Source organism: Vanderwaltozyma polyspora, genomic scaffold, assembly GCF_000150035.1.
Source record: "Vanderwaltozyma polyspora DSM 70294 KpolScaffold526 genomic scaffold, whole genome shotgun sequence".
In the NCBI taxonomy this organism is placed as follows: Eukaryota; Fungi; Ascomycota; class Saccharomycetes; order Saccharomycetales; family Saccharomycetaceae; genus Vanderwaltozyma; species Vanderwaltozyma polyspora.
Genome location: NW_001834655.1, coordinates 112,485 through 124,983, shown reverse-complemented (window position 1 = coordinate 124,983; position 12,499 = coordinate 112,485). Strand labels below are relative to the sequence as shown.

At 31.9% G+C, this 12,499-nt stretch overlaps 5 protein-coding genes across 5 annotated transcripts; 3 read left to right on the top strand and 2 right to left on the bottom strand.

The window, feature by feature from the left end:
- Positions 1-604: 604 nt before the first annotated feature.
- On the top strand, positions 605-1,195 carry Kpol_526p53 (40S ribosomal protein eS4; the record flags this gene model as incomplete). The annotated part of the gene is made up of 1 exon (XM_001644608.1): positions 605-1,195. One exon carries the CDS (start codon positions 605-607, stop codon positions 1,193-1,195), a length of 591 nt encoding a protein of 196 aa, XP_001644658.1.
- Positions 1,196-1,469: 274 nt separating this feature from the next.
- On the bottom strand, positions 1,470-3,146 carry MET1 (uroporphyrinogen-III C-methyltransferase; the record flags this gene model as incomplete). Its single annotated transcript, XM_001644607.1, has 1 exon — positions 1,470-3,146. The coding sequence occupies one exon, from the start codon at positions 3,144-3,146 to the stop codon at positions 1,470-1,472; it is 1,677 nt and encodes a 558-aa protein (XP_001644657.1).
- A 2,536-nt stretch (positions 3,147-5,682) lies between these two features.
- Positions 5,683-6,888, top strand: RSB1 (phospholipid-translocating ATPase RSB1; the record flags this gene model as incomplete). Its single annotated transcript, XM_001644606.1, has 1 exon — positions 5,683-6,888. The coding sequence occupies one exon, from the start codon at positions 5,683-5,685 to the stop codon at positions 6,886-6,888; it is 1,206 nt and encodes a 401-aa protein (XP_001644656.1).
- Positions 6,889-9,053: 2,165 nt separating this feature from the next.
- Positions 9,054-10,331, top strand: Kpol_526p50 (uncharacterized protein; the record flags this gene model as incomplete). The annotated part of the gene is made up of 1 exon (XM_001644605.1): positions 9,054-10,331. One exon carries the CDS (start codon positions 9,054-9,056, stop codon positions 10,329-10,331), a length of 1,278 nt encoding a protein of 425 aa, XP_001644655.1.
- Positions 10,332-10,485: 154 nt separating this feature from the next.
- On the bottom strand, positions 10,486-11,919 carry Kpol_526p49 (SNG1 family protein; the record flags this gene model as incomplete). Its single annotated transcript, XM_001644604.1, has 1 exon — positions 10,486-11,919. The coding sequence occupies one exon, from the start codon at positions 11,917-11,919 to the stop codon at positions 10,486-10,488; it is 1,434 nt and encodes a 477-aa protein (XP_001644654.1).
- Between the last annotated feature and the right edge of the window lie 580 nt (positions 11,920-12,499).

Sequence of the window (12,499 nt, the reverse complement as noted above, 5' to 3'; positions counted from 1 at the left end):
CATCATTAAGCAATTAGGATAGGACATCATCGATATATATTAGTTTAATTATTAAATTAGTGTATATTAAGAGAGTATTTAATATATAGATACTATATTTTGCTTTGATTAACACTTAACAAGAACACCATATCTATAGACGAAGATGGCTAGAGGACCGTATGTTAACTACAATTTCATATAGAATGAAATGAACTGGATATTTAATTATATTGATTGGATTTCAAATCGCAAGAACTGGAAATTGAAATAGTACATTGTTATTTAACATTGATGAAATGCTAATGAATACAAATAAATATTACTTCAAATCTTATTATGTTCAATATTTTACTAACATTTTAATTATAATATAATAATAATTTAACAATATACACCTAATTATGGTTTATTGTTATTACTATTTGTTTGATATTTTCACAGAAAGAAGCATTTAAAGAGATTAGCTGCTCCACACCATTGGTTGTTGGACAAATTGTCTGGTTGTTACGCTCCAAGACCATCTGCTGGTCCACACAAGTTGCGTGAATCTTTGCCATTAATTGTTTTCTTAAGAAACAGATTAAAGTATGCTTTGAATGGTCGTGAAGTCAAGGCTATCTTGATGCAAAGACATGTCAAGGTCGATGGTAAGGTCAGAACTGATGCTACCTACCCAGCTGGTTTCATGGATGTCATCACTTTGGAAGCCACCAACGAAAACTTCAGATTGGTCTACGACGTCAAAGGTAGATTCGCTGTTCACCGTATTACCGATGAAGAAGCCTCTTACAAATTAGGTAAGGTCAAGAAAGTTCAATTAGGTAAGAAGGGTGTTCCATACGTTGTTACCCACGACGGTAGAACTATCAGATACCCAGACCCAAGCATCAAGGTTAATGACACCGTTAAGATTGACTTGGCTACTGGTAAGATCACTGATTACATCAAATTCGACGCTGGTAAATTAGTCTACGTTACTGGTGGTCGTAACTTGGGTCGTATCGGTACCATCGTCCACAAGGAAAGACATGATGGTGGTTTCGACTTGGTTCACATCAAGGACACTTTGGACAACACTTTCGTCACCAGATTGAACAACGTTTTCGTTATTGGTGAACAAGGTAAGCCATACATCTCCTTGCCAAAGGGTAAGGGTATTAAATTGACCATTGCCGAAGAACGTGACAGAAGAAGAGCTCAACAAGGTTTGTAAGATAATTAACAAACATTGATTTCTTTTTATGTTAGTTATTTGTGTACAAATTTGTTTTATATAATTTCTTAATCGGAATAAAATATATTTCTTCATCGTATCTTTAAAAAAAATTATTCTTATTGTTTTATAGACCATTTTTATTTGTAGGAAATTTATTTCTCTTGAAAGGCGATACTAGTTAATATGACTACTGGTAAGTTTATTAAAAATATATATATGTATATATTCATGCACTTATTTACTTGAAGGAAATTATTTGGTGCAACTTCTTTTATTTAAGCAGTTGCTCGGCGTCAATTTCAAATTCCCTGAATCCTTCCTCAATATTGTATTTGTTGTATTCATCAATTGTAATGTCAACCAATGCATTAACTGCATTGCCAAAAATCAATACACCTGGAGGTCTTGAACCGACTTCCTTGACAACCTCAGGTAAATATTTCAACTTCGTTCTAACTACTCTTTGATCCTTACATGAAGATCTTTCAACAATAGCGACAGGTGAGTTTATATCCCACCCATGCTCAGAGATTGCCTTTGTAAACTCATCTATTCTATGCAATACCATCAAGAAAATCGTAGTTCTTGTTGGAGAATAAGTTGGAAGCTCTGGCAACTTACCATCTTTTAATGTGCCAGTACATATCAAGATTTGGTCGGCTATATTTCTTTGGGTTGCAGGTATGTTTGATAATACAGTCGATGACAGAGCTGAACTTATACCAGGTAAAACCAATGGAGTGTATCCATTTTCTTTAAAGAACAAATATTCTTCACCACCTCTCCCATATACGTAAGGGTCCCCCTGTTTAAGCCTTACTACTCTTTTACCATTTTGTAAGTATTCTAAACCCTTGTTTAGTAGTTCTTCTTGAGCTTTAGATGCATTTCCTGGGAACTTCCTAGCAATAAAAGTCTCAGTAGATGAAGGGATGACATCCAACACTTCTTGAGGAACCAGCTTGTCTGCCAAAATGACATCTGCTGATTTTATTTCTTTCAGGGCGCCCAATGTTAACATTGATAAAGAACCTGGCCCACTACCAATTAAGGAGATAGAACTTTGTATTTTTCTCTTCTTTGATTGAACTTTAGAGATGATATCATCTGTTATATCATATTTGAAATTTCTAGAATTACCAATAGGTAAATTTTTAAATTCTGCAAAATCATCAATGTTCAAGTCGGCCAATCTACTTAACGGATAGTATTCCATAAATTGAGACAACCATCTTGTTCTTTTCAGTTTTTTACCATATTCTGTATTGATTTTTGTAGATAATCTATTAAAATTATGATTATCCCAGCAATCGTCACCATCTAACATACCGTAATCTAATAATAATTTCTTTCCTTCTGGAGAAGAACTAATATTTTCTTCATTAATTATCTTTTCTCTTAAAATCCCCATATTTCTAACAGTTTTTGAAATATTTGATGGTAAATTCGAGACGATTTCTCTTTTGATTCTATTTGCTAATAGACAGCCATTTCCATCAGTGGAGACGGTAATTTGCAAACCACTATTTTCTGGGTCGATATAAGTAGAAGGACAATGGAAAGTTGAGAAATTTCTATTTTGATAAGTGTTAATTGGAATTCTATTTTTTTGGCATGTATTAAATATTTCATTTAATTTAACCGAATCTGTTTCATATAGGTAAACTCTATCGACGACATTATTAACTTCAAATCTACCATGAAAAATCACGTCATTGCCATCATAGTCTTTTTCAAGGACTGAAATATCATGGTTTGGAAATTTTGAATCAATAATTGAGCTCAATTGTTTATCATTACATATAATCTTTGGTATGGCACCTATATTTATAATGGATTTAATCCTAGCAAAAAATGAATTTGAATCGATAGAACCCAAAATTAAATGAATTTCACCTTTACAATCAGACGAAGTGATCAATTGCCTCTTCTGTAATAACTCTCTCATTATGGATTAACTAGTTTGTAGCAGGCCCCTAAAAAGAATATTTTATATTATTTTAAATTTATCGTATTCAATACCTTACTTGATTTCTTCAGCAGCAGAGGTTAGATTAAGACATGAATCAAATCAACCAGTAATCAGTAAATGTTTTAAAATATATATATATATATATATATATATAATTGAGATTGTTATATTAGCATTAGCATTGTCTAGAACTGATGTCTTTATATACCAATTGCCCTTTTATCTCGTATGAATCCTATTTTATTTCATTCCATTTTAATATGTCACTTGTTTTAAGTAGGTTTGCAGCAATGAGCTCATCGTTTCCTTGATTTTTAAACATTTCACAGTGTAGTCCAGTTGTCTCCGCCCAGCGAATGACAAGAAACAGAAAAACCTAACATATCACGTGATATAACCAATTTTCTGTTTACATTCTTTTGGTATAAATCCACGTGACCAAATATATTCTCTTCAAATTGATTTATATATTTCTTAGTCACGTGTTAATATAATAACGTATCATACAGTACCTACAAACCAAGAATATGGATGGATATGGAACTCAAGATGTATGTTGTACTTGTAAGGTGAGATTGGAGGCGTGTTTAGTTTATTTAAGTTAGAGTTTCGTCTCACGTTAGATTTGGTGTGTTCTGAAAGTTTTCTGATTCGATTCCAATCACAAAAGTTTGCAGATTAGGTATGTTTTGTAGATAAAGTGCCTATATATATAGAAACCAACTGCGCATTTGAGTGTCTGCCAGAGATGGATACAATACTGTTGTTCTTCAAAAATACTCTTGATTCGGAGATAGCGATGTATGTCCCGGAGTAGATTTGCCTTCTTATACCCCAGTTAAGTCTTCCTCTTAATTTTCTTGGGAAGTACTGTATGGTAGACTTGCTTTGGCACATCACGTGATCAATTTTTTCACCGTCTTTCTTTACTTTTCTCTTTTCTTTTCTTGTTTTTTTTTCACTTCAACTTCAACTTCCACGTAGAAACAAGAGATAACTAGAGATATATATTATTTGTACAACAGTTGCATTATTTAAGTTGTGATCCTCTTACTACCCAGACAAATACAACATACTACCATAACCGCAAACTGCGCTCACACCAACAAATTAGTACATCCCTCCCCACTTACCTCAATATTCTTTTACTATCAACAGTTTTACCTACTATGGCACAACTACGTCCTTCCACTCCGTCCCAGCTATATCTGACAAACTAAAAGTTTTTAGATATTAGCCACTAACCATCAGTTGTAGTAGTTTCAAGAGGACCAGGTCGAAAAAACCCTACCTAATACTTAAAAAACAGAGAAGGTGAAGTGGTCGGAACACTCTCAAACTCATCACCATCAACTAGTCTGTAAACTTCCAGTGTTCTTGCTGTACATAATTCATACAACCGATACTATTTTTCCATCATTGCAAAGATTATATCGTCTTTTATATTAAAATAAAACAACGCAAATTGGACTCCATTGGTTGGTATACTTGCTAAGACAAGTCAAGATTCTATATCCTTTGCCAAATGCTTCTTCATCCACTGGTAGTTTTCTTGGCCAGTGCACTCGCCGAACCAAAGAGATTGAATTCATATATTACTATATCTGTTCTCTCTTGGTATTGCTTCTTCTTTTGGGGGGTAGGTGAGGGAGCAAGAGCTGGGGAGTGTAATGGGATATCGGAGAGACGTTAGCACAGACAGGGCATCTAGCTTGGTGTAAGTTTTGATTATTACGTCACTAATTGCTATATCGCTGTATCATTCAATCTTCTATATGAATCTCTGTAATACATATCCACAAATATACAATATATTTCAAAATTTCTATTGTATTATTGAATTCCTCTACTCTATGCTCTTCACTTGGTGGGCACAATTTGTAAAAGATTATTCTCTATCTGATTACTAAAACACTTCTCATTTAGTAGATATGTCTAACTGGACCAATTTTGAAAATTCTTAATTTATTGTAGTTTTACTTCGAGGAGGCGGTTTGGCAGTTGATATTTCGAAGAATCCTCTACCTGTGTGTTAAACTAGAGGTTTCTATAACTGCCTGTATTGATTGCTACTGCTGTTGGGTCTCTTTCTTTTCGAACTCGACGGTTATTGTTTTTGGTATATTCTTGATTTCGTCCTAAACTCCCTCTTTAAAATGCTGTATCAACTTTAACCAACTTTATTAGGTTCCTGGTTTGCTACTTTTCTGGCGGTTTCTTATATATCCTTGTTGTTATGATCAGTACCAGGATCCCATCGAGATATATTCACTTACCAATTCATATACTTCAGCATATACACACACATATATATATATAAACATAATACATATACACCTGAATGGCATTTTTATTACGATTTGTTTGAATAATCAACGTACTTGAGCTTGTCTTCTCTATTGTGCATTTATTTTATTATTGTCTGCACTTTGGATCTCGAAGATAATAGTTAAAATCGGTGATATACTTGTGTATCTTCCTGATCAAATTAGTTTAATATATTAGATCTATAATGTCTAACATGGTATCAAAGGCTACGGTTGACTTCGTAGTCGATCAGATTTCAAACAATGCCACAACTTTTCTGTCAATGTACACTTCAGATCAAGACACTTCAGATTCTTACTATAGTGGGTTAGTACCAAATTTGGGTTATAATGTTGCAATGATAGTAATATGGGGTATCCTTCTGGGGATACATGTTTTATTTCTATATTACAAGCAATATTGGTTCGCGGTTACATTGATTTGTACTGGTATTTTGGAAGTATTGGGTTACATAGGTAGAACATGGTCACATTATAATGTCTATGCTATGAATGGTTATCTATTACAAATGGTGTCGTTAACTATAGCACCTATCTTCTTAATGGCTGGTATGTATTATCAATTAGCTAAATTAATTGAAGTATATTCACACAGATATTCGTTGTTACCTTCACCGATGGCATATTCTCAATTATTTATTGTCAGTGATATAGTGTCATTGGTAGTTCAAGCTGCTGGTGGTGGTATTTCAGGTGAAGCGGTTGATAACTTCGAACCATTAGATAAAGGTGAACATGTATTTGTAGCAGGGTTAGCTTTACAAGTTGCTAGTATGTCAATTTTCATATTTTTATGGTTACATTTTGTATTTGTCGTGTTTTATAAGCCAAGGATGGACTTTTTAAATATTAAAAATCCATTTTTAATAGGTAAAATATGGAAAGTTAAACAAGTTGATATTGATCCCATCTACAGAGAGAAATATCACTTCTTGAGGAATTCTGATAAGAAATGGAATAAGTTCACATTATCATATTTCTGTTGGGCATTTACAGTTGCCACATGTTGTATATTTGCACGTTGTGCCTACCGTTTAGCAGAATTGGTAGATGGTTTCCAAGGGTATATTATTACACATGAGGATTATTTCATTGTTCTTGATGGTGTTATGATTGCATTTGCTACAGTTATAATGACGGTTTTCTATCCAGGGTTTGCATTTGATGGTAGAAATGTCAGTATACCAATTACTAAAGGACGTGTTGATCCTGAAACGGTAGCTCAAGATGATGTTGAATCGGGTAGATTTGTTGAATTAACCAATTCATCAAATGATGGCACAATAGAGGAAAAGGAAGATACATCTTCTTTATTTGCATCAAACAAGGAATCAGACCAACCTGCAAAAAAGGGTTTTAAGAAACTACTGAAATTTCAGTTCAAGAAATGATGTAATTGGGATAAATATGGTTAGAGACCACACCTCCTGGTCAATTTTTCCATTTTAATTTAATTTAATTTAATTCTCATAGATAGAAACTTTACGGATAAATACATAAATTACTAATATATAGATAATAATAAAACATAATGAACTAAACATTCAAACAAGTACGATAATTAATTCATCAATCAATCAACCAACCAAACCACAAGATTATAAAAGGATATACACGGTATTAATTAATGTATGATGTAATGAAATGAAGTGATGAATTGTATTGTAGTCAGAATAAGAATGATAACAACTAACCAATCTGATCACCTTGGTTTTTTTTGCAATTACTGCTTAATGCGAAGTACCTATTTTGAACCTATAAAAAAAGACAAATTGCATTCAACTGGCAAGAGTTGAAGACAAAGAGACAAACAAAGAAGCACTATTTTTCCGACCAGAACTGAATCGGTGCCATTATCGAATAACACTTGCAACAATATGATTTCATTTAATTTCATTTCTATTAGTTCGATTCGATTCGATCAGGAGACTGCCCTAGTGATATTGAATTGAAGATAGCATTTGTTAATTCAATCTGAAAAGAGAAAGAGAGTGCAAAGTATATACCCTACCGTTCGACTTAGTGTAGCGTAACATACGGTTCAAATAATAAGAGAAATAAACCAACCGAATGCTAACTGCAACAATATCATCACTAACACGGCAACCAACATCTCGGAAGTTTCCAAGCCTTAAATGCAAACTTGCGTTAACCTCTAAAGAACCAAAATAGGTTTCATAAGACTTAATTGGTTGCATTCTGTTCAACCATGAATACAAAAAAATAGAAATTAGAAATAAAGAGACCTTTAGCTGGGAGAATTGTTAAAAACAAACCAAAAAAATATAAAAAATGGCATATCTTGTATATTGCACTGTAGTAATACATGACTTTTTCCTTATGAGTTCAGTTCCTTCCGTTGTCTTATTCATCCATCCATCTGTTTGTTAGCCTTGAAACCAGTAAATGTTCACTTTGGGACCAACTGTGTGTATGTATCAGTAGGTCTCTGCAAGAAGAGGAAAGCCGAGACGACAGGTTTAGCCGGAAGCATGAATAGAAATAAAACAATAAAAAAAAGTTTTTCCATGGATCTCTCAGTGCTCGAGGGAGAGAGCTCGGATAAATATTGAAAATTTGCATAATGAACACAATAATCTAACAGACAATAATACAATTGCAATTAATTAGAAAAAGAAAAAAGGAAAATTTTTGTTGTAATTCACCTCGGAAAAACTTTTCCATAAGTAATTAATGCGGGGGGAAGAGAGAGAGAGAGACTTAGAGACTGAGAGACAGGATGGAAAAGATTTATTTAATTTATTGTTTGGGCAATGGTAGGGAGTCTTTGAGTGAGATGCAAGCAGGGAATGGGTATATGAAATAGTCTTTTTACTGAAAAAGTCGAGGTAATTTGATATTTTGACAATAGTTTTGTTAAAAATGGTCCTAGAAAAATTGGAACATTCAAATATCAACATGAATAGGTAATATATTTTTATATATATTAAACGCATACATACTCATGTTCGAATAGGTATCTATTTTATATATTTATTCCATAGATTTCTTTATATTTATTATAAGAGAGGGTTTAAGTCGATTAGGATTGCTTTAATACAATTTATTTTTTTTTGACAAGGGAAAAACTATCAAAAGAAATACATTGCATGGTGACCAGAGGAAGTAGTAAATAAATATATTTAAGTGATTAAGATTTTAGCTTGTTTTCTCTCTGTATTGAGTTTTTAAAGGTTTAAACAATATTATTTTTTTTCACATTTCTATTTTTCCTTTGTTATTGGAAGAATTTTTCGATCAAGGAAAAACTCTTTTGCGCATTAACTACAATATAAATATATACAACAGTGTAGTAAATTATAATTAAAGATTAAAACCATACAAACCAAAAATTTAAATTGAAGTAATAAAAAGTATAGTTGATTCGAAAAATAAAATCATATACACATTCACATTGTTTAGAGTAACACCACCTTCATTGGCGTTTGGTTTTCACATTTCTTTATCTCTAAGAATATTTTGACATTACATCAATATTAATTTTCCCTCCTTTTATTTTAAGCAAACTGCAAAATTGTGATTTGGACATCTGGATATGAACAATCATGTGGTAGTTAATGCTCCTCTGGAGTACTCCGACAGAGCTAGAAATAGTATTAAGAAGGCTTTACGTAACAAGAGAGTTATTCCTGATAATAATAATAATAACAATGATAATAATAATACTTTACATAATAATAGAAATTTAGTGCCGAGTGGCTATAATAACGACGATTTAAATTCAATTCATTCAGATAATAAGAGTATCTTTTCTGGAAATTCCTCTTTTTCGAATAATTCCTCCTTTTCGAATAATTCAGTTTTTTCAAACAATTCATCATATTCACAGTTTTCAAGAGAGTCGTCTATAGCATCACAATATTCTGAAGATGAAAAATATGTTCATCCAATACCTCATTTCCCACAATTTATAACCACCCAAATACCATTACAAGATGCACTACCGAAATCATTCTATGATATGTATTCTCCAGAAACGTTACTTTCAAATCATAAATCTTTATTGGAAAATGGGAGACCTTCATTCACTAAAAGAGAACTATTAGATTGGGACATGAATGACATTAGATCCTTATTAATTATAGACAAATTAAGACCTGAGTGGGGTAATCAGTTACCAACTATCATTTCTCCACAAAATGAAGTTTACAATAACCCCAATAGCTCTTATTTACCAGAATTTAGATTCCAACTACTACCATTATCATCAACGGATGAATTTATAGTAGAAACTTTGGTGAATTCAGATATTTATAAAGAAAGTGATTTGGATTCCCAATTTAAATTATCCTCGGCAAGATATACCGTTGCTCAAGCTAGAAAAAGGTATGAATCAGCTAATCCTAATTTACAACAATCTACGTTAATGCATTTATCCAAGCCGGAATGGCGTAACATTATAGAAAACTATTTATTGAACATGGCTGTAGAAGCCCAATGTAGGTACGATTTTAAACAAAAATGTTCAGAATATAAAAAATGGAAGCAACATCAAATGTCTTTACAACCTTCAGAAAGAGTTAATCTAAAGAAACCTGATATGCCACCACCTTCTATGATACCACACAATTTTAACAATACTAATACAGCTTCATCCTTGCTAAAGAAAACTTTAATGAAAAATTTTAATAAAAAACACAGTAGTGAAAGTTCAAGTCCGTTGCTACAAAACAACGAGAATAATCAACTAGACCAAAAATCAGTTAAAATATCCTTAACAAAGGAAGAGAAAGCTAATATTTGGTCACATTGTCAAGCTCAAGTCTACCAGAGAATTGGCTTAAATTGGAAACCAGATTCATTGGCGACCTAACGTTATGATTTATGTTTAAAACGGTTAGGAACCATATATATATATATTTAAGCATACTTATTTAAATGTATATATCAAATTAATGTGAAATGATAATGATATTCAGATTAAAATATTATTTTTTTAATTATTATTTACTTTCCTTAATCTTGAATTATGATAACTTCTGCTTATTTTTGAGAGCAATTATCTTTATAAATATTGGCATCAATGTGTAATTCAATACACACCAAGCTCCTAATATCCCATAGTTTCTACCCATAGAATTTTTTGATAAATCAAAAAATATTACTTTATAAATAGCAACGCCATTAAAGGTTGGGAATGCATAACCATATCTGTAAAAGTTATTGTTAAGTGCCAAAGGAAAAAAGGTTGGCGCGACATTTATAATAATCCATGTCAAAAACCAAATTGGTAAGTATTGTGGGAAATATGTATTAATTAAGGACATCATATTTTCATTTGCTCCACCAACTGCCATCATTACTAACCATGTTGACATCCAGTAAACCATAAAACCAGCGTTACCGAATGCCAGTGTAAAATCTACTTGAAACATTGCTGACACAGTACAATAAAATAATGAAAGGAAAAATAATGTAGTCATTGATATAATTATTCTGAATACAGAAAAATTGGTAAAGTTCAATATTTTAGATGCTTGTAAATATATTGGACCCCATAATCCAAATTGAATCACTGTTAAAATGATAGAAAAAACCGAACCAACTTGTAATGGCGATAGAACAACAGGATTAACAAAAGGTCTCCAATCAATATAATTATATCTAACATTACTGGCTGATATCAATTTATCATTCTGGATAGTTTCATTAGTAGAAGATAGAATACCAGGTAATGTCTTTGACAGGTACTGAGATCTATAGATCGATTCAAATTTATGAGCAATGGGCAAGATAGAACTTTTGAGATTTGAAGGATCTCTTCCAGATTCATAACCAACTTCAAAATAATCTGTCGTATTGAATTCTACCTGACCTGAAGTATTTGATAGAGAAAATTCCAAATCTTTAGTAGCATTTTCCTTAATATTTATTGCAAACCAATAATTTTGATTATGAACAAGTTTAAATATCTTGTCATTAATTAGAGTTGTATCATTTAAACCATACTCATCCATGAATGAGCTTTGATTAAAAAATTTCCAAGTACCTTTTATATCATTATTTTTGTCTTGTACAATGTCATACGCTAGTTGGGATATATTTGAACTACCACCTTCATCTTGTAAAACTGCTAGAATATTAACCTTCTTAATATATCGGTTTCTATCATATGAGGCACCCCAGTAGATTGATATAACTCCAAAACAGTATACTGCTAGGATCAATAAATTAATTAGGAATTGCTTCGATATCTGAAACCTTAAATTGAAGACTTGTTGATTCCAGAAATTGAACTTTGGTGGGACTATATATTGCTGTTCTTTGTCGATGTAGTCATTGTTTTGATCAAATTCAATGCCTTTATTTGAATTATCATTATCATTGGCTGTTGTTGAAGCTGTTGAAGCGTTTGTAACGTCGGAAGAACTTGTCAAAGACGATGTTATATTTAAATCCATAATATTTGGATGTCTTGATATTTTATATTGCGAATCTATTATTTCGTTATAATTACTGCTATTTAATATATAATTTACAAAAATAAATTAAATTAGTATAACAGAGTAAATACAATAATAAAACTCTAATAATGTAGATTATAGAAATAGTTCAATCAATAATATTGTAATCACAGAAGTTGTGGTATTTATATAATTTCCATTATATATAAATATTGGTATTATGATCCAGTATGACATCAAAAATGTGTAACTGAATAGATCAATCAATAATTATAAATTGCTGTTCCCGTTAAATTCAGATATTGGTTCTCACAGTAGAAGGTCAGAAGGAAATTAGACTACCCACATTATTTTAATTTATTAGATAATGTCATATAGAAAAGTGTCAATGATGAGCACTATCTTATAAGTGGGTTCGGTACTCTAAAACAGTTCAGCCATACATCCTTTAGCTTGTGAAAAGGCAAAAAGGCAAAGTGAATAATATTCAAACGGCTACATTTCAATAAAATAGTATTTACTGAATAGAGAGGGAACTATTACACATGGTTAACCCGCATTTCCTATCATCAAATAA